The 21,384-nt window shown below is 49.2% G+C and overlaps 1 protein-coding gene across 3 annotated transcripts in view; it reads left to right on the forward strand.

The window, feature by feature from the left end:
• Window positions 1-21,384, forward strand: part of IPPK (inositol-pentakisphosphate 2-kinase) — a 117,511-nt gene that overhangs the window by 19,846 nt on the left and 76,281 nt on the right. Inside the window, exon 2 of one of the 3 annotated variants that reach the window (XM_090022869.1) lies at window positions 14,167-14,214. The exons of the other annotated variants lie outside the window; for them this stretch is intronic. Within the exon in view, the coding sequence (XP_089878995.1) occupies window positions 14,167-14,214 (48 nt within the window). The remainder of the gene's footprint in view (window positions 1-14,166; window positions 14,215-21,384) is intronic. 3 annotated transcript variants of the gene reach the window in all.

Below are 21,384 nucleotides of genomic sequence, written 5' to 3' on the forward strand. Positions count from 1 at the left end.
GAAATCATTTTTTATACCTTAAATATGGTTATTCATCTTTTTTTCTTTTTCATACCTATAACTAAGATAGATGCCTTACAAATGCTAAAACGTGGAAGTACCAATGTGGGAACCATTTCCCGTGGCTCACAGTCTAAATGCCTAAAGATAGAGGAGGGAAATATTTAATCTGAAATACTGTTGAACAGGAGTGGCCAATTAGTGGCATGTACCACAAATGGCATAGGAAACCTTTGTGTGTGGCATGCAGGAGATTGGGGACTGGACAGGCAGCATGGTGGCAGATGGGACAAGAGGCAGAAAAGAGAGCATCAGATCAGGCATTGAGCACAGGGCAGGGAGCAGGAAGCAGAGTAGCAGATTTGAGCTGAAGGGTATCGGAGTGGTGCTCAGGGAGAGTATGAATCTGATTTGTGGCATGCTGGCCAAAAAGGTTAACCCCTCTCAAGTGCTGTAGAAAATGATTAGGCTCCTACTGTGTAGTAAGAGGTATGTAAGGTTTCTGCAAGGGTGCTTCAGAACGTAATGACAATTTTGAAATAACACCATTTTATGTGCAATCAGTGAGAAACTACACAGCAGCGAGAAACACTGGTGGTATTGTCAAATGCACCCATCGTTCCTGACTAGAGAAGTGATGTGGTCCAGGAAAAGATAATTGCACACACCGGCTTTATTTCAAAATTGCCATTACTTTCTGAAACATTCCTGTAATTAGTTTTTGAGCGCAATATCAAAGCTGTTAAGGATGAGTAACAACAGATTACAGAAGTGAGTGAACATAATCCAGTAACTCTATCAGTGTGGTAGTCAAACCCAATTATATGTTGAATAGTAGCTTTTACCTGCAGCACTTTCATTGGAGTGAAAGTTAGGTTACAGAGAATCTTAACCTGTGCAAGGTCAGTTATAATTTCACTTCAGGATGTTTCTTCAAACTAATATGGAAGCACAGTGTTACTTATCCTAGGAGGCGCTCTCAGGACTCGGGACTGAAAGAAAAACGTGGTATTGTAGAAATGTTGTATGCTATCTATTTTAAAGGGCTTTGTCCTTTAAACAGGTAGAGCAGGAATTTTTTCTTTACCTTAGCCGCAGAGCTCTTCTGGGACAAAACTGTCAGGGAACTAACGTGAGGGTTGTTTTTGGTTTAACTAATGTAATATTTGTACTTGAGCCTCGTGTTGCCTTCTGTTTTCTCTTTGTTCTGGCATTCTTTCTCTCAGTCACTTAATAGAAATTACTTTATTTGCTTGTATAACATGTGGCTTCATAGAAGATGCACTGTTTTAGGGAAGACAGAAAGAATGGAAAAAACATTTTATTGGAGTGTTCCCTACCACAGCACAGGCACACAGGAGGGACAAGTCCAGTTCTCAATACCAGCTGTTTCTTGTAACTGCAAAGCTCAACTTTTTACCTTGTCATGGGTACTGGCAGATTGGCAGCATCTTCCACGTGCCTCCACTCCCGCATGGAAATAAGTTTCCTTGCTTAAAACTCCAACCCCAATTTTGGATGACTTATTCTGGGGGAAAAGATAAGGTGTGCTATGCCAGTAGAAATGATATTGCCATTTACCATTTACGACTATACAGCTAAAGCTTTAATTTCCCAGAAACCCTGGCTTTGATGCTGTCTTGCCATAGTATCTTTTTGAACTTGTCATGACATCTGGCACAAGGCAACTAGAAATTCACTTACCTGAAACAACTATTGACATTCAGCATGACAGCACCTATGTGCAGTGGACACAAAGATGTTAAATCAATGTAGTATATTCCTGATTTTTTCCCCCTAGAGTATCCTGATTTAAAGATCAACAATTTTTAATAAAAAAAATCAGATTGTTTTTAATTTAAATCAGTTTTTTATTAAATTGTATTTTTTGTTAAGATGCATTTTAGAAAAAACCCTATGTAAAGATGGCTCTAATTTGAGATATGTTAAAGCTCAAAGATATAATTGTGAAATAGGGCTTATAACTTCTAATTATTCATGGAGTGGCCTCTTGAAGGGTCAGATCAAGTGTAGGCTGGAAGGGACCTTGAAAGATCATCAGGTCCAGCCCCCCTGCACCAATCAGGGAAGACAGCTGGGGACAAGTGATGCCAGCAAGGTGACTGTCCAGTCTCCTCTTGAAGATCTCCAGGGTAGGCAATTGCATCACCTCTGGAGGGAGCTTATTCCACAGTTTGGACACCCTGGCTGTGAAGAAGTTTTTCCTAATGTTGAACCTGAAGACGTTCCAGGAGTTTGCGACCATTGCTTCTGGTTTTCCCAAGGGTGCCCTGGTGAACAGTTGCTCACTGAACCCTTGGTGTATGCGCCGATGTAGTGGCAAGCTGTTACCAAGTATCTTCTCAGCCTTCTCTTCTTCAGGCTGAAGAGTCCCTGGTCCCTCAGCCTTGCCTCATATGGCTTGCTGTGCAAATTTCTGATCATACAGATGCCCTTCTCTGGACTCTCTTGAGCTTTCATGCCCTTGTTGAAGTGTGGTGCTCAGAACTGGACACAGTACTTCATTTGCAGTCTCATGAGTGCCAGGTAGAGCAGAAGAATCACTTCCTTGGTTTTGCTGAAGATGCATCTATTGATGCACACCAGAGTGTTATTTGCCCTTCTGGCTACAGCGTCGCATTGCCAGTCTGTATTTATACTGCGGTCAATTATTACCTCCAGGTCTCTTTCATTTGTAGTGCCAGTCAGGTTGGCATTGCCAAGCCTTTAGGTGTGCAGGGTGTTTGTTCCCAGGTGGAACACTTTACATTTCTCAATCTTAAACCTAATCTGGTTCTGAGCTGCCCAACTTGCCAGCCTATCTAGGTCTGCCTGTATCTGCAGCCCATCTTCAAGTATGATCGTGCTTCCCCATAACTTGATGTAATCCATGAACTTGGCTAGATATATATACTATTTGAGACCTTTTTAGAAAAAGATCTATAAATAGGCCACAACAGGCCATGGATTTAGGGGCCCAATCTTATGGGGTTCCCAGAGGTTCCTCTCTAGGTTAGTATAGATTAAAGAAAACTAGAGGTGCATTGATACATTGGTCCAATATCGGATTGGTACTGATATGAAGAAAATTGGCTGTACTGGATATGAGCCCAATGGGGCTGATAATTTGGCCAATAAATGCCTGTGCTGCAAGAAGCAGAGCTGGCAGCATGGAGAGCTGCTTCCTGCTGGGACATCTGATGTGGTGGAAGGTGGGGGGAGTGAAGGGGCATTGAGGGGGTAAATCAATGCCCCCCACAGTGAGGGAGGGGGCAGGGGCAGGTGCTGCCCAAGCGGAGTTGAGGAGGAGGTGGTTCCTTCTGCTGCTTGCGCCCTGGGACGACATTGGGTGTGGTGGGGTGGGGCGGGCTGCAGCTGGGGCTGCATGGGGCTCTTCTCAGCTGGGTCTGGGCTGGGAGGATGCTGCATCCATCCCAGATCTTGCCGCTGCTCTGTTCCCAGCACTGCCAGCTGCCCGTTGCAGCCCTGGCTCTTCCTGGTGTGTGGGTGGAGGTGGGCAGCTGGTGGTGGCGGCACTGGGAGCGGAGCAGTGGAGAAATTTTGAGGTGTACCACTGGCACCCGCTCTGAGCCCAGCCCCTGCTGAGAAGAGCCCCGCACAGATCTGGGGGGAACAAGGCCCCCCCCCCCCATACCCTCCTGGGGTGTGTACCGCAGCTCCAGCTCCCCCCTTGCCCCCTCCCTCACCTCCCATGGGATTGATCTGCTCCTTCCCTTCCCTCCCCTCCCCCCTCTGCTTCCACCAGACTGGACTTACCAGCTGGTGGCTGCTGTATCAGAAATCCAGTTGGTATTGTGGAAGAAATCAAACTTTGCATTGTGGTTGAATCAGAACTGACAGAGCCAGCTTTTCTTTATTTAGGGCTATTCTGTGATTACAGGGAGGATTTCATATAGCAAGGGGAATCACTTACTTGTCTGTTTCAAAGGAATCTTCCTCCTCCCTCTAAGTTTTCAAGCATTTTTATACTTAAGACAGATAAAGAGAAAAAAAAAATACGACCTTGGAGAAACTAAAACAAGTTTACTTAATTGGACATCTGTACACAGGGTAATCAGACATGAAGGATTTTTTTTATCTCAAAACATATAACTGAAATAAGCTGTATCAGCACTTCTGGTCTCTGTTTTTCTAGTCAAGTAGGCCAGAAGCCGACTAAATTTACTCCTATTGGCCAATATGCCTCCTTAAATACCGGCTATTGGAATTGGCCCCAAAAGTCTCTATGGGTGCACCCCTGAAGCAAAGCACTCTATCCAATGCGACTTGGTGCTTAGTCTACAAGATCCCATCTCTGTGATGCTTAGTTTCAGTTTTCAAACTCTGGATTTGTCTCCAGAGAGAATACCCTTGTTAACAGCAGTATATGGAGATGAGAGATAACAGACCTGATTACCAGGGATCCTGGTTTTCCCTGATTTAAAAAAACCCCACCAACTTCTCTGCTTAAACCCCGCAACTCTGTGATTTTAAAAGTAAAATCCATGTCCCCCAGCAGCCCCGCTGGTGCCCCTTACTCCCCATCCACAGCCCTTATACCACCCCTACCGGAGGGGGACCCCAACTGCCAGGGCTATGGATTTGGGTCTGCAGCCCCCTGTCCCACTTCCTTACCCCCCTCCCCTGCTGTGGGTTCAGGCAGGCTGGCTCCCTGCTGCTGCGCAGTTCACTGCAGCCCAGCACACAGGAGGCACATTGCCGGGCCAGAGGGGGAGATGGGGACGATCAGTGGTGAGGAGATCCCAGTGTGGCTCTGCTGCTCTCTGCCAACCTGCTTCTCTCCCTCAGAGCCCTGTGGGTACAACTGCTGCTCACCCTGTGCTGCCTCACTGACGTGCCTCCTGCACATGAGGCTACAGTGATGCAGGGCTGTACCCCTCAAAGCAGCAGTTGGCACAGGAGGCATGTTGCTAGGACAGCGGAGGGGGCAAGCAACAGCAAGAAGATCCCAATGCTGGCCACAGCTGTGCCGGGTCATGCTCTCTGGGCTCCAGAGGCCCCGGGGGTGGGAAGCAGGGCAGAAGCCTGAGCCTGCAGGCTGCACCTGCCCCAGGTGTAGATCTGAGGGGTTTGGGTCCTCCCTGTCCCCTGGGACTGCACACAGCAGCAGGGAGCAAGCCCTCCCCTTCCCTCAGATGAACCACCTGCAGCCCTGTCCTGCTCCCCACTGGGGCCCTGCAGCTGCACGTTGCGGCCCCGGACTCCAAGTCCCACCTGGCTGAGCTGCAGCCTCAGCCCTGCCCAGCTCCCTTTCCTCCCCACTTGCTGGTCTCCTCTGCAGGCTGGCTGGGGCCATGTGCATGTCCATGCACATGGCGCACCCCCTGTCCCTCTGCCTTCCTTCCAGGTCCCCGCAGGCTAGAACTCTGCCAGCCTGCAGGGAGCTCATTGCAAAATGGCAAAATCCACAAGTTTTTCTTGTAAAATATGAAATCCGTGTTTGCCTCTGGTAAAAGGTAACATCTGTGGTTTACTCCGTTTTTTCTGTGGGAAATGGAAAACCCAGTTCCCTGATGATTTACCTACCCATCAGCTTTCTTGTGTCTCTGCAAGTTTACATACATAGTCATGCCCGTACCTCTCTAAGAGCACAGTTTCAAGAAGTTAAATGAATAGAGGATATCAAACAACAAGAATGCACTTTTTGTAGAAAACAATGATTAAACTGAGGCTTCCTGAACAGTGATTTAAATCTTGATTTAAACTATTTGATTTAAATCAAATCAACCCTATTTCTGCACACACAGGCCTATAATTTATATGGAAAATGACTGATGTCATTTGTCAAGCAGCATTTAGACTTTCTCTTTAAGTTAGATGACCAGTGCCAACGACAGCAGTGGTTTCCAAACTCTAACAGACTGCATACCACCAATTTGAAATGATACTGCCTTAAGTACCACCTGCACATTTTTCATACATGTAGGTAGCAGACTGTGTATTAAAACAACATCAAAACATTCAGTACTCGTAAGACATTGTTTTATCAGTTACGGTGGCCATATAAAACAATTGTAAATTGGGAGCAAAGACAGTGTAAACCAGGGGTAGGCAACATTTTTGGCCAAAGTATCAAAAAAAACCTCAGTGTGTATCCTGTAAGGTGTCAGAGTGCAGGCACACCAGAAAAACAAAACTGGGGCAGAGGGTATATGGCAGGACACACTGAAAATTAATATAATTAATAATAATTGTTGATGATTTTTAATTTTTTTTTACAGTAAATAGCAGGTTTTCTGAAAATTCTAAACCTGGTGACAATAAATAAAACTTCATTTACTACCTTTGTTTTTGTGTATTCTTTTTTGTTAAGCATGTTGTGATGGGGGTGGGAAGAGGGAGGAGGGGAAGAGCAGGGAGAGGGAAGACAGGGAAAGCAGCATGGGGAGAGCAGGTGCAGGGGGAGGCACTGCCGGCAGGCTGGCCTTGCAGGGCCCTTGGGAAGGCGATAGCTGGAAGAGAGAGGGAGCTGGGCAGGTAATGGGGCCTGCTCCGTGGCTCTGCAGACTCAGGCTGCAGTGGAGGTGCTCAGCTGCACCAGAGGTGGGGCCTAGCTCGGGCCACACAGCTCTGCAGGTTGGGGCGCAGCCACCCTGCCCACAGGGGAACACCACCTAGTCAGGGCAAGACACCAGGCTTGGGGGCTTCCAACTCAGTCTGCAGCCTGGGAGCCCCACCTCCAAGGGCCGCAGCAGCGACTCCCTGGGCAGGACGCCATGTGCCTGCCACCACTGGGCAGGCAGAGGCACTCAGTCAGTGCATAGTATGCACATGGCATCCTGCAGAGGTCTATAGGCAGTGGAGGGTGGGGAAGGGCTGTGTGCATTCTGGGACAGACATAGGGGGTGAGTTCCCTCTGAACTCGGGTGGAGGTGGGCTGTGTGATGCACGCTGGGCTCTACACCTCATTGCTGTTGCTACTACCTATGGATCTGTGCAGGATGCCATGTGCATCCCCCACACTGGTCAAGTGCCTCAGCCCTCCTGGTGGCGGCAGGCAGGTGGCAGGTCTTGAGGCAGTGCTATCTGGTGCAGAGCCCAGCGTGTAGCCTGTCTGTCTCCACCCACAGCTCTGGGGGGCACATGCCCTGCATGCCTACCCCAGGGTGCGCACAGCGGGGGGCATCCCCTGCATTTCTGGAAAGGCCCAGGCTGCCTTTGTGCTAGCCCTGCTGCAGGATGGAGCGAGCTGGCCTGAGAGGGGAGAACCCCCAGGCAGCAGTGGGCTGTGCCTGCTGCCTTCGGGTGGGTAGAGGATGCAGCGCAGCCAGCGTGTGGCAAGCACATGGCATTGCGTGAGGCTCCTAGGCCAGCAGCAGCAGCATGAGGCAGAGCCCAGCGATAGTCTGCCTCTGGCCCATGCATGGATCTGGGGGACATGTGCCCCACACTTCTGCCCTGAAGTGTGCATAATGGTGGAGAGCCACACCTCCCCTGGTGCCCCTGGATGAGTTGCCCTGGCTCTGACCTGCCCAGGGTGCCATTAATCTCTGCCACTGCCCCCCTACCTCCCTTCATGGTGGGGTCCTTGATCTGCCCCCACCTTTTCCTCCAACATGCTTACCCAGTGGGTGCTGCTCGACACACGATGGTGTGTTCCTGGCCATATGCAGCAGGCAGATGTTGGGTTATAGGTGTGTGCGGCCTCTCCCCCGGAGCCTTCCACGTACCACTTCTAGGTAGTCTGTGTACCACTGGAGGTATATGTACCACAGTTTGGGAACCACTGAACTACAGAAAAGAAATGTTCCTTTTTCTCTACTGCAGCATCTTGCTGTATTAAAGGATAGTTGGGACTTGCTCAGAGGTGCCACCTGCTGACGTCCTTAGGGCTCCACCTCCCTTACACCCTTTCCATGTACTTACCTGATGAACTTGGCCATGTGGTAGATGGTCTGAACCTCTCGGACACTGGCCCTTGTGATGTAATCCTGATCTAATCTCAAAAAGTATTTGCTTTTGCCCTCAGCTTCTAGCTGGAGGCCGTCTGCAGGACGTGGGTCCCTTCAGCCAGGCTCAGCCTACAGTGCCTTTAATGGACCCAGGTGATTGCTTTTGCTCTCCGTGGATGCATTCCTTCCGACCCAGAGCCAAGCCAGTGGGTCTTCTGTGCCTCAGCCCCAGATGTACTCTATGAGCCTAAGCTCTGCCTTCAGGGGCAATGGAAACTTAAAAAGAAATCCAAAAAACTGAAAGGGGATGGGGAGGTAACGCTCTCCCCTCCCTACTCACCTGTCCCTGCATGTGGATTGATGGTTAGTCCCTCAGCATCCTTCCCGGATCCAACGCTGGGCACCATTCCATCAAAGGGTAAACTTCTTTCAGGATTCTGTCCTGGGTCCCTAACTGGAGTAAGTGCTGGCTGGGAGCTCACAGCCACCTCTCAGCTGGTGCTTTCTTGCAGCCAGCTTTTAAAGTTCCTGGCCAGCACTGCCAGATGACGTCACTCCCTGTGCTGCCCCCAGCCACACGGGTAAATGGCCGATGAAGCGCGCAGGTGGTTCTTCTTTCAATTGCTGGCTCTCTGCTGCCACTCCTGCACCTCGTAATCTTTTTCCTATCATGGGGGTTGTTCCCTGGGGCCGCAGGGTTCTCCCACTACAGTTCTGTCCCCGGGAAAGGGGTTTTTACCCCTTTTCTCTCATCACTTTGTGACAGATAGTTTCTAGACTACCCAAACCCAGAGGCGGTTCATGTCATTGCAGTTAAATGCCTATAAATTTCATAGATTTCATAGACATTAGGGCTGGAAGGGACCTCAGGAGATCATCGAGTCTAGCCCTTTGCCCCAGGGGCAAGAAGTCAGCAAGAGTCATAAGATGCCAGCAAGATTAACATCCAGATGTCTCTTGAGGGCATTCAGAGTAAGTGCTTGAACCACCTCTGGCGGCAGTCTATTCCAAACCTTGGGGGCTCAGATAGTAAAGAAGTTCTTCCTTATGTCTAGCCTGAAATGGTCATGGAGGAGCGTGTAGCCATTTGAACTTGTCATCCCATGGGGCATACTGGTGAATAGACGTTCTCCCAGATCCTAGTTAGTACCCCTGATAAACTTAATAGGTGGCCACCAGATCACCCCTGAGCCTGTGCTTTTCCAGGCTGAAGTCCCATATCTCTCAACTTCTCATCATAAGGTCTGTTTTCCTGACCTCTGATCATGCACGTGGCTCTCCTCTGCACTCTCTCAAGCTTCTCCACATCCTTTTTGAATTGTGGAGCCCAAAACTGGACGCAGTACTCCAGCTGCAACCTCACCAAAGTTAAGTACAACGGGCAAACGACGTCCTGGGATTTGCTTGAGAAGCATCTATGGATGCAAGCCAGCATTTTGCTTGCTTTACTAGCTGCAGCATCACATTGAAGGCTCATGTTTATCTTGTGGTCAATCATGACCCCCAAGTCCCTTTCGTCCATAGTGATAGCCAGTGTAGCACTGCCAAGCCTATAAGTATGCTGCAGGTTTTTCTTCCCAAGGTGGAAAACCTTGCAATTTTCAGCATTAAAAACCATCAGGTTCTCATCCGTCCATTTCCTGAGCATGTCAAGGTCAGCCTGGATCACTCTCCTGTCCTCAGGTGTGGACGCTTTACCCCAAAGTTTGGTATCACTGACAAACTTGGCCAGTCTGCTTCTGATACTAGTCTGCTTCTGATACCAGCGTCCACATCATTAATGAAGATGTTGAATAGTATAGGCCCAAAGACAGAGCCTTGAGGGACTCCACTGGTCACAGCGCACCTCAACGATTGACTTCTATCAACCACCACCCTCTGGGTCCAACCACGGAACCAATTCCCCAGCCAGTGGATCGTGGTGAGGCCGAGGCCACAGTTAGTCAGTTTTGCTAAGAGGTGATCACTGGATACCAGATTGAAGGCTTTTTTGAAGTCAAGATATATGACATCAATCTCTTCTCCCTTGTCCAGGTGATGGGTCACCTGGTTGTAAACAGAGATAAGATTGGTCAAGCAAGGCCTACCTGCAACAAACCCATGTTGGCTATCCCTCAGGACGTTGCCATTGGCCGGTCTGTTAAGAATGGCCTCCTTAATAATCTTTTCTAAGACCTTCCCCGGGTTAGAGTTCAGGCTGATGGGCCTGTAGGTTGCTGGATCCACTTTCCTCCCTTTCTTGAAGATGGGCACCACATTGGCCTTCTTCCAATCTTCAGTCACTTCACCAGAGTGCCAGGAGTTCTTGAAGATCTGTGCCAGGGGCTGAGCTTTGGTGCTTTCCAGCTCCTTGAGTACCCTGGGGTGTAAACTGTCAGGGCTGGCTGACTTGAAGGTATCCAGCGTGTCAAGGTGTTCCTCCACGAGGTCAGCATCGATGAAGGGTAAGGAATCTCCCTCACCTGGATCTTCCCTTCCCGTAATGGGCAGTGTTGTCCGAAGGGACTGGTGAAAAACTGACACAAAGTACTCAGTTAGCAGGTTGCTTTTTCCTGGGCATTGGTTGTCAGTTGTCCCATCTGGTTTAGCAGGGGTCCAGTGTTGCCCTTGCTTTTCCTCCGGCTCCCCACGTATCTAAAAAAGGACTTTTTATTGTCCCTGATACTTGTAACTAGTTGGAGTTCCATCACAGCCTTGGCTTTCCTGGTTTTCTCTCTGCAGGTCTGGACCAGAGCAGAGTATTCCTCCTTGGAGTTGGATCCGGTTCTCCATCATTTCTTTTTAGATGCAGGAGATCCGCTAGTTCCCTACAGAGCTGGGGGGCTCTGAAAGGGGCTGCTGTGACCTTTTGGTGCTTTTCCTCTGAGATGGGATAGACTTAGTTTGTGCATCCATAATTGCTCCGTTGAAGAGCAACCACTCATCCTGAACTCCCCTCCCCTTTGGGTCATGGTCCCTTAGGGCCTCACTGACAAGCCTCCTGAGCTTGTCAAAGTCAGCTTTCGTGAAGCTGAGGACTTCTGTATTGCTAACTGACTTGCCAGCTTTATGGTGGATGATGAAGGTGATCAGCTTGTGGTTGCTGTCACCTAGCTTCCCTTCGATCATTAGGTCGCTGATTAGGTCATCCCCCATGGCCAGTACCAGGTCGAGCAGTGCTTTACCCCTCATCGGCTCATTGACTTCTTGTGTCAGATAGCGCTTATCCACACACGAAGCTTTGCGACCATTTGGATTTGGCCAAGTGCTCTTCCCACGAGATGTCTGGGTAGTTAAAGTCTCCCATGACAAACATGCACTGGGAGCATGCAAACTCAGCCAATTCCTTGGCAAACTTTTGGTTGAGCTCTTGATCCTGGCTCAGAGTTCTGTAGCAGACTCCCACCATTGTGTCCCCTGTGCCATGTTCCCCACGGATTTTAACCCAGAGGGTCTCCAGTCATCCACCCTGAGCACCAATGTCAGCTTGCAGGGACGTGTAGCTTTCCTACACCCCTGCCCCTTTTGTCCACTCAATTTCTCCTGTGTATAGCCATCTATACCTGTGGCCCAATCATGGGAGGAGTCCCACCAAGTCTCCGTTATCCCACTGTTTTAAATGTGACAGTTATGTATTGTAAATGGACTTTTTCTCTGTATATACATTGTGTAGCATAATACATTATAAAATTTGTTTAGTCCTGTAGCTCCTACTTGAGAATAAAGAATAAGCTCTTAGATTATAAACTTCCATATTTCCATTTGATAAAGAATGTTGATATAAGTAATTCTTGTGAGTGCAAGAATTCTTTATTTTTTTTTTTGTTTTTTGTTTTTTTCCTTCTCTACAGAAAGTGATTGTATGTAGGTAGGTATGTAGTAACCCATTTTGTTATCAAGGACATAATCTACATTTTCACTAAATTTGCAATAGTATTTTTGTGTTTTACCTTTTAAAATGAAAGTAATAAATTAGGTGTGAGAAGTGTTATTTTACACTGTTAACTATTTACCTTCAGTGTAAGTTTTCTGCATAAAATGAGGAAATTACCAAAAACTGTTCTGAAATATTTTAACTTTTAGGTAAAATTTCTATAATATTTTAGGTGGCATATCTGGGGAATCTACACTCTTTAACTTTGCATGGTGACTTAGTTGTCAAGCTGTGGTAGTTTATCTTGATACTTGCTCATTTGCTCTAAATTCAATTGTCAATTGAGTACTACTTTTAGATATGAAAAGCGTTGTTGTGCTTCCCCTCCGCCCCCCCAGAATGGGACCAGCAGGAAGGGACTTGGGGACACAGCTCACGAAGGGCAGAAGGACCAAGGCCAGCAGCACTGGCTCCCCCTCCAGCCCACTTCTTGGAGCTGGTGGTGCAGCAGGGTGGAGTGGGCCTGGACCCCAAGTGGCAAGGGGGGAGTGGCAGCATTTGGCATTATCACTGTTAAGTAGCACTGTTGGATATCTCAAATGCTGTGATACTCTTTTATGTAAAAACACTTCTAGAAGGACAATGACTTTAGGACATACGGATTTCCTTTAAAGCATAGGGAAGATACTGAATCTTACTTTTTGTATTTTCTAGCCATCATGTCTTCTCAATGCTATGGTAAGGTATGGAAATGTTATCCTTATTAGCTGACTGCCTGTCAAGAATGATGGGGGGTGGGGGAGGGTGGAGGAGGGGGAGTGTGTAGGGACACAGGTCTGAGCCTGCTCCCCATCCCCCCCTTCCCTCCTGCTGCTTGGGGTCCCGGCCCGCTTCCCCCTTCCCTGCCACAATGGGGGGGAGGGAAGGAATGGTCTGGGGCCTGATGTGGGGGAGTAGTGTGGGCCCAAGGGTGGAGAGAAGCCAGCCTCCTGCGGCATATGAGGGATGGAGCAGTGGGCCTGGGCTGACATGGTGGTGTTGGGGGGATGGGAGGAGCAGACACAGGGGAGGAGGCCCGCTCCTCCACTCCCCCCACCACTGCTGCATTGGGCCAGACCTCCCACTCCCTCCTCCCCCCCCCACTGTGGTGGGTTGGCTTTTCCACCCCCATTGGTCTTCCCTCACACCCCACGCATCGCATCTGGGCCCACTCCTCCCCTCCCCCCCACTGCTGCCGCATCAACCCAGGCCTGGCTCTACCCTCCCAGGCCCTGCTCCCCTGTTCTGGGCCTGGGCCCACTCATTCCCTTCCTTCCCCTCTGTTGCGTGTGGTCCAGGGCCACTTCCCTGTTCCCCACTGTGGCAGCAGGGGGTGGGCAGGAGTGCGCGCAGGCCTGCTCCCCACTTCCTGCTGCTGCGACCAGCCCAGGCCCACTTCTCCCCATCCCCCTATGCTGGGCCTGGGGCCACTCCCCCCTGCTTCTTGTGGTCTGGGTCCACTCGACCCTGCGGCGCTGCCGGCTCCAAGTTCCCCCACCCGCAGCAGGCCTTGGTTCCCCCACCCTCTGTGTTTGTCCCCAGTCCCTTCCTGCTGGTCCAGTTCTCGGGGTGGGGGGCAAGCAGGGATGGATCGTGTCTGGACCTGCCCCTACTTTTTGTTCGGCACTGATCATCCAGCTCCGCTTCCCCCCCCCCCAGCTGTGCTGTGTTTGGGCCTATTTTTGCCTGCGTCGGCCCTGTGCCACCTCAGGTGGCTGAGGGGTGGGGGAGGCCTGTGCTGCTAGCCTTGCCCCTCCCCCCCCGTGTCATTCTTTCTGTCGCTGCCACCTCAAGGCCGCTTTGGGGCTGGGCTGCTATCATGGGGAGGCGCACACGGGGACTGAGCCCCACATCTAGCTCCGATCCCGCTTCTCCTTTGATTAGGGGTGGGGGAACGGTCTTCCTCCCCCCCCCCCCCCCCCCCCCTCCATTTGCCACTTCAGGGCTGACTTGCTCTCTCCACCCCCCTCTGCCCGATTGTCATGGAGGTGTTCCACCGCACCATCTCCAGTCCCAGTGTTCTTGGAACACTGTGATTGGCTGTTTCAGTTAGCCAGTCACAGTGCAAATCAAGCGTTACAGATGGACAGATTGGTAGACTAACTAACTAAGGCTTTTATAATATTAGAATTGAGATGATGAAAGCATAGAGTGATTTATTTAAGATCTCACAGGTTTTTTTGGCAGAGCTGGTAACAAACCAATTGGTTTGAATCTTAGGCCTTAATCACAAGACTTGCCTACTATGCCTTTCTTTAAAATTGTTCAGTTTCTTAAATACTTCGGCTGTAGTAGTCTGAATTACGTTATTGTGTCTTTATACTAATAAAACAATCTTTTCCCCTTTTTTTCTGTCTGTAGCGCTGCGTGGTGCTGCGTTTTTTGAAGTTTCCACCAAATCGCAGTAAGGTAAGATTAAAATGTATGGTTTTGACAGGCTTCTTCTCACCTGTTTTGTTTCAAGTTTCTATTTCTGTCTTATATTATTCTTTTGTGAAATGGTATCTTTCTGCTAGCTTCACAGTTAAATTATGCAGCTGCCCAGTAAAAACAGAATAATGCTTTTTTTTTTGTTGGTATTACCCTTGGTAATATAACTTCAATTGTAGAGGAATTTAGCAGGAGGTGTGTTTCACAGACGATATAAAAAATTGAAAAGCGATAGGACAGTGGTAATGTTTTACAATTTGGAAAGCATCTTATTTCTAAAATTCACCAAATTTGGTTCTATATTTGTGGGTCTTGCTGTAGAGCAGACATGTTTGATATTTACTATCTGCAAGAGCTCTTCCTTTGTTCAGTTCTGGTGTAATGAGAAGATGAATGATAAGCATTTTCGAGTTACAAGACTGAATCCTTTTGTGAGTGTTGGGCCAAGTGTGATTTAAAAGTTGCTGGGTTCAATTACAGTAAAAATAGCCCATACGTCTCGTCCTATTTTCAACTTTAAAATCTTTCTCTTCATAGATGTTAGGGCTGAAAGGGACTTTGCAAGATCATCGGGTCCAGCCCCCAAATATTAATATTGTTTGAATCCTTGCTAATATTGTTTGAATATTTATAGATTAGTAGCTAAATGTCTGATATTTGTTTTGAAACTTAGAACTTTCTGATCCTATAGAGCGATTCACTGAGTGCCCCTTACAAGTTCACTTTGAATCTCAGGTTAAACTCTGCTTGTACCCATCATAAATAAAGAAAAATCTGCCAACAAAATTAGTGACATACTGGGTCAGACGAGTGGTACATCTAGCCCAGGTCCTGCCTCCAGCAGGGGCCACCAATCACTTTTCCTATGTGGGAGTTGATGGCTGACTGGAGCTGCTGGCTCCTGCTCCCCACCTGGGCTTGCCCTCTCAGTACCCAAACCACCCAGTCTGCTTTGCCCCTTGACACTCATAGGGGGAGTAATGCAGCCTTTGGAGATAGGGGAGGGGTCAACAAGGTGAGTGGCAAAGCAAGAGACACAGGGATCTGTGCAATGTTCTCCTTGGGGTTTGGTTGACTATTGCGGGGGCCTGCTTTTTTCCCTTCATCAGTTGAGTTTGGAGGTAGAGGACAGAGGACTATGGCAGGGGTGGCATTGATGTGGTCTGGAGAAGATGCTATGGGCGTCTTGGTGGTAGTGGTGCCTGCCATAGAGAGATGCAGGGTTCATCTTAATGTCAGCCCTCCTCTTGGGTGGTGTGAAGGAGCCTTCTCTATTGGAAGGACTAATGTGTACCTGGACCTTTTGCTTGGAATGGGTGGCTGATTACATTCTGTTGGGGACCATAACTTGGTCACCTTTGGGGTGAGCTGGGGATGAGTTGGCTCTTGAGGGAGGGGCCAATATTAGGCAAGGGGGTAGTGGTGGGGTAGTGAGGGCAGAAATGCCCTCCTTGCTTCTGTTGCCTGCCCTTTTCCCTCAAGCCTGAGACCCTGCTGATCATTGTGGCACAGAGTGCCCAGAGCTTGTGGAAGGGCTGCGTCCTGGGGTTTGTGGTGCCAGGGGTGCTGGTAGTGTTGGCACCCATCTCTTTAGCAGGGGTTCATGGTGTTTTCTTTTGCTGTCTCATGGGGCACTCCTGGCAGAGTTTTCCCAGTGCCTGGCACTTTAGGCTTCCTTTCCCCACCATGTAGATCTTGCATGGAGTCTCCTGAAGGGGGATAACAAAGGACCCCTTGACCTCTGCCCTTGTGCTTACTGCCAGCTGGATAGTGACCTTGTGGCAGAAGGACTGCATGTAGTAGAGGTTGGGGTCTTGGCACTGCAGCAACAGGGTGGTGACTGGCAAGGTAGTATTCCCCAGGCTGAAGAGGAGGAGCCTGAGGACCATGTTGGGGAGGAAAGATGGGACACAGCTTGGGACCACTCTGGTTCCCTGAGGGTTGAGGGAGATGTAGATGCCTCAGCAGAGATCCCGTTCTCCATTGCCTCTTGGGTGGTAGCCTATGTGGCAAGGAAGAACACTCCCTTGTCATGCATCTTGGAGGCTGCCACAATCTTGGAGGCTTCTAACTTGCACCGGCATTTGCGTATCAGGGTGCAGGTAACAGCATTCGCCATGTTGCCTGGTAATATTAGGGAAGTGACCCCAGTTGTCCAAGGTTGTGTGGGCACAGGTGGTGGAGGACCCATGGTGGGGAGGCTGCAATTTCCCTACAGCTGCTTGGGCATAGGCTGAGTGGGTGGGGTGCTGTCTGATGAGGCACACCTGGTTCCAGCAGGTAGAGGTGCTGTCTTTGGTATCAGGACCTTTGCCTTTGAAGGAGGCAGCTGGGGAGCCCTTGTGCTTGCCTTTGCTTTGATGCGGGGGTGGGGTTCCATGCCCCTGTTGGATGGAGACTGACTAGAAGAGACCCTCAGGTTCTGGTTCTTTTCCCCTGTCTCATTGTCTGTCCCCTTGTTTAGGACTGCCTTAGAGGTCTCTTGCCTTGCCACGGTAGGCTGGGTGGGGTGAAGAGGGAACACGGGGCTCCCCTCCTTGTATGGGATAAGGGTTTGGCTAACTGGGAGGGTTTGTCAGGGGTGCCCCCTCAGGCTGCACTGTATGTGACAAAGTTGTGGGGGGTAGAAAGTGCTGTATGTGCATAGGGGGAGGGGAGGGGAGGCTGGGGAGAGTCTTTTTGCCCAAGGGAGGGCAGAAACATGGAGTGGGGGCTGGGGAATAAATGCAGAGACTGATGCACACAGGAGTAGAGGGGAAAAATTAATCCCTGGGGAGTGGAGTGCAGGATTTAACACGTGAGGGCAGACACAGAGGTAACATAGCTGATGGTGGTAGAGGGACCTTACTAGTGTTGCTGGAGTTCCTTCAGGCTGGAGCAGCAGGAGAGGCAGGTGGAGATGCATACCCTTCCCACCCTCCCCCTTTCTTCAGGGAGTCAGGAAGAGCTTGCTGCAGAACCCAAGAACCAGGAAGAAGATGATTGGGAACCTGTGGGCTCAGTGGAGGATCTCCTTCTGTTCCTGGAGAGCATGCTGTCCTCTAGGAACAAGATGGAGCTCATCCTGACTGTTGTGGGGGGGAGGGATTTCCACCAGATCCTAAGTGCCCTGAGGGCTCTGGTGGAGATGGGCCAGGAGCCCTAGAAGAGAAATGCCTGAAAACTATGAGTAGGCCCCCAGCTTTCACAATACCTTTCTACATCTATGGGAGGGCAGTGTGGTTGCTGCCAGGCTGTGCAGCTGGCACTGCCCCCATGAAGCCCCCACTAAGCCTCCCCCCACCAATGTGGACCATCACTGTTGTGAACATCAACATCTGTGGCTGCAAGGTGGGAGGTGGGGGGAGTCTCCACAGATTCCAGGTACTCTCCTGTCTCTGACAGGCAGAATACTCTGCTGTTTCTGGGGAACCGTCTCTCATGGAGACATGGGGTGGCATCCCAGTTCTGCCCAGGTCCATAAAGGCTGCTATGGGGAGAGTCTGGGCAGATCACTGCATGGTACGTTTGGTCAACCTAGTTGAGCTGACCAGTTTTACTTTTGCTGCTGGCTTTGGCCAAGGACCCACTGTTCAGGGCCCTTGCCTCTGCTGTAGCCAGGCTAGTGAATAATACCTGGAGGCCACCCCAAGCTTGTTAGCGATGTAAAACAAAGGAAGTTAGCAAATAAGTTAGCACCTAACTGTCTTCCCCTGGTTCTTCCAGGCTTCACCTCCTGGCTGCCTCTTATCTTTCAGAGACTGCAGTGCCTGCAGGCTTGTGCAACAAAGCAAATGATCAAGCAAGCAGGCAAACAAACAGAAAAGAGCCCTGCTCTGGGTTCTGTTGGTGGGTGCTTAACCCCATGGCAACTCCAGGCTCCAGGCAGCCTGCTTCCTGGCCAGGTGCAGCCCCTTGAGGCTGTTTTCAGTGTCTTTTATCCTTCCCACTCTGGGCTCACATGGCTAATCCTCTCTCACTCCCCACACCTGTGTTGGCTTCCTTGTTGCAGGGCTTGCTATGTCCCAGGACCTGGTCTGGTGAGTTCTCCTAGGTCTGGGGTGGGTGTGCAGAGGTGCTTTTGAGGTGTGGGGTTGTTCGGACTCCCCTGACCCCCTAGTACAGGGGTGGACAAAATGCGGCCCATGGGCCTGATGGTGGCCCACCAGGCTATTCTATCCAGCCCATGGGGCCCCTAAAAAATTTAGAAAATTAATATTTATCTGCCACTGGCTGCCTGTCATGAGGCCCTTGATGGCTTGTCAAAACTCGGTAAGCAGTCCTCTGCCCAAAATAATTGCCCGTTCCTGTCCTGTTCTGTTACAGTCCACACTAGTGATCCTGCAGGTGGCTGAGGTGGTGTCAGGCTGCTTGCTCCATCTCTGGGTTGAAATACAAGGGCTCATTCTGAACCTTGTTAACATCTGATCTGCTCTTCAGAACCTGGGGATGATGCACTTTACCATAAGTCAGCTAATTCTCAGCACCCTGTGCCCTCATGAGTATCTGGTTCTCAGTGTGGACTTTGATATTATCCTGAAGATGCAGGGCTGAACTGTCAGGAAGTAGAACCAGGTTGCTGCAGATATCTGAAGGAGGGTCATCTCTGATCATTCCCTGATGGATGTCTGCTGTGCCCACCAGCCTCATGACAATCCAGTATTTGGATAAGGGTAGAAGAACTTCAGGGACACCACTCCTGGCTGGACAGGATTTACATCTCCCTGCTAAACACTGTCCTAGTCTACACCTCTGGCATTTGGCTAGCTCCCATTTGTGGTCACCACCTTGCCTGTGCTCTATGACCTGAGTGCCTATGGCCAGCCTACTAACTGGCACTTCAACAAAAGTCTACTGGAGGATGTGGGCTGGAAAAGAGGAGGGATGCCAAGATGCACATCATGTGCCTGCTGGCGGAGGATGGATCCCACTGTGTTGTAAGAAAGGTCAGGGGCCTTTTTGTAGAATTCTTGCTAGATCTGACCAATGCTCATATCTGACAGGTCCTGTGGGAGGGGCAGTGCAGGTGATCAGGACCAGAAGGAGGGTCCTCAGGTCCTGGCTGAGGTCTTGGAAGGCCTTCACCTGATGCCCGCCAAATCTCTCTAGTCATTGTTTGACTTACTGTGGAGTTCGACCAAGCTGTCTGGCTACAATTTGGGCCAAGTCTGAAGGAGATGGGAAAATCTCCTTATCATGTATTAGGGTCATGCTGATCTTGGTGCCCAAAAAGGGGTACCCCTCTGGCCTGAGGAGCTGATGCCCAGTCTTGCTTCTCTGCACAGACTACAAGTTTGTAGTGAAAGCCATCTTACTGTAGCTAAAGTCAGTGTTGGTGGACACGATGTACCTGACAAGGTACATGATGAACACTATTCTAGGGTGCGCCATCTTCAACAACCTTTATCTGGTCCAGGATATCCTTGAGCTTGCATGTGAAGGTGGCCTGTCGCTTGTTCTCTTGTCCCTTGACCAGGAGGAAGTGTTTAACAGGGTGGATCATGGATACCTCATAGGCACTCTGAGGGCATTCAGCTTGAGTTACCACCTTGTGTGGCTTCTCTAGATGCTTTATGCCTCTTCAAAGTGCCTAAGATCATAAGAATTGTCATTTAGTGGGTAAGACCATAGGTTCCTCTTGCCCAGTATCCTGTGTCACATAGTGGCAGAGAGTGAATGCTGAAAGTGAGAATGAAATGGGTATGACCAGGAGTTTTTTCCACTGTTGTTCTTCTACTTGCAGCCTCGAGCATTTAAGGTCTAAGAAGTTCTGATTCAGAGGCTGTTCCTGAACTCCTATGCTCAAGAGCTACTGATGCCTCTTTACTCCAAGAATTTCTCTAATCCCTTCTTGAATCAGACTAATCTAGGGGTGGTCAGTTATTTTGGTCTGAGGGCCACTTACTGAGTTTTGGCAAGCCATCGAGGGCTGCATGAACAGGCAGCTAGGGGCAGATAAATATTAATTTTCTAAATTTTTTAGGGGCCCCATGGGCCAGATAGAATGGCCTGGCGGGCCACATTTTGCCCACCCTGGACTAAACTGTCAACTTCCACAACATCTGGTGGCAATGAGTTCCCCACCTTAATTACATGCTGTGTGAAAAAACTTCCTTTCATTACTTTTAAACTTAGTACCTACTAGCTTCATTTTATGACCCCTAGTTCTTGTATTGAGAGACAGTAACAAATAAATCTATTTATTTTTTCTTCATCATTTAGTGTTTTGTAAACTTCTATCATGTCTCCCCTCAAGCATCTCTTTTTTTTTTTTTCTAAACTGAATAGACCCACTTTAGTCTCTTCTCATATGGAAGCACCTCCATACCACTAATCATCCTTGTTGCCCTTCTCTGGACTTCCTCTAGTTCTTATATTTCCTTTTTGGTTGTGGGGACCAGGACTGGACACAGTATTCAAGGTGTGGACACACCATTAATTTATAAAGGGGTATAATAATACTTTCTGTTTTGTTTACAGTTCCTTTGTTAATAATCCCTAACATTTTGTTTGCCTTTTTGATGGCTGCTGATCATTGAGCTGATGTTTTTAGTGAATTGTCCACAAGAACTCCCAGATTTTGTTCAGTATCTTCATTAACCGTCTAGAAGACAGGATGGATTGCACACTCAGCAAGCTCACAAATGACAACAAGCTGGGAGGAGTAGTGGGTATGCTAGACAGTAGGGCTAAGATTTAGAGTGACCTAGACAAATTGGAGGATTGGGCCAAAAGAAATCTCATGTTCAACAAGGACACGTGCAAAGTCCTGCACTTAGTACGGAAGAATCCCATGTACTGCTACAGGCTTGGGGCCAACTAGCTAAGCAGCAGCTGTGCAGAAAAGGATCTGAGGTCTACAGTGGACAATAAACTGAATGAGTCATGAAGTCAGCAGTGTGCCTTCATTACCATGAAGGCTAACAGCATCCTAGGCTGCATTAGTAGAAGCATTGTCAGCAGATCAAAGGAAGTAATTATGTCCCTCTTCTGCAATGGTGAAGACACATCTGGAGTTCTGTATCCAGTTTTGGGCCACCCTTTCCACATACAGAAAGGATGTGAACAAGGTGGAGAGAGTCCAGTGGAGAATAAAAATGATTACAGAGATGGGGCATGTGACTTCTGAAGAGTGGATGAGGGAACTGGTCTTACTTAGTCTGCAGAAGA

The sequence above is a fragment of the Crocodylus siamensis genome, chromosome 11 (assembly GCF_052110815.1).
Source record: "Crocodylus siamensis isolate JL-2025a chromosome 11, ASM5211081v1, whole genome shotgun sequence".
In the NCBI taxonomy this organism is placed as follows: Eukaryota; Metazoa; Chordata; order Crocodylia; family Crocodylidae; genus Crocodylus; species Crocodylus siamensis.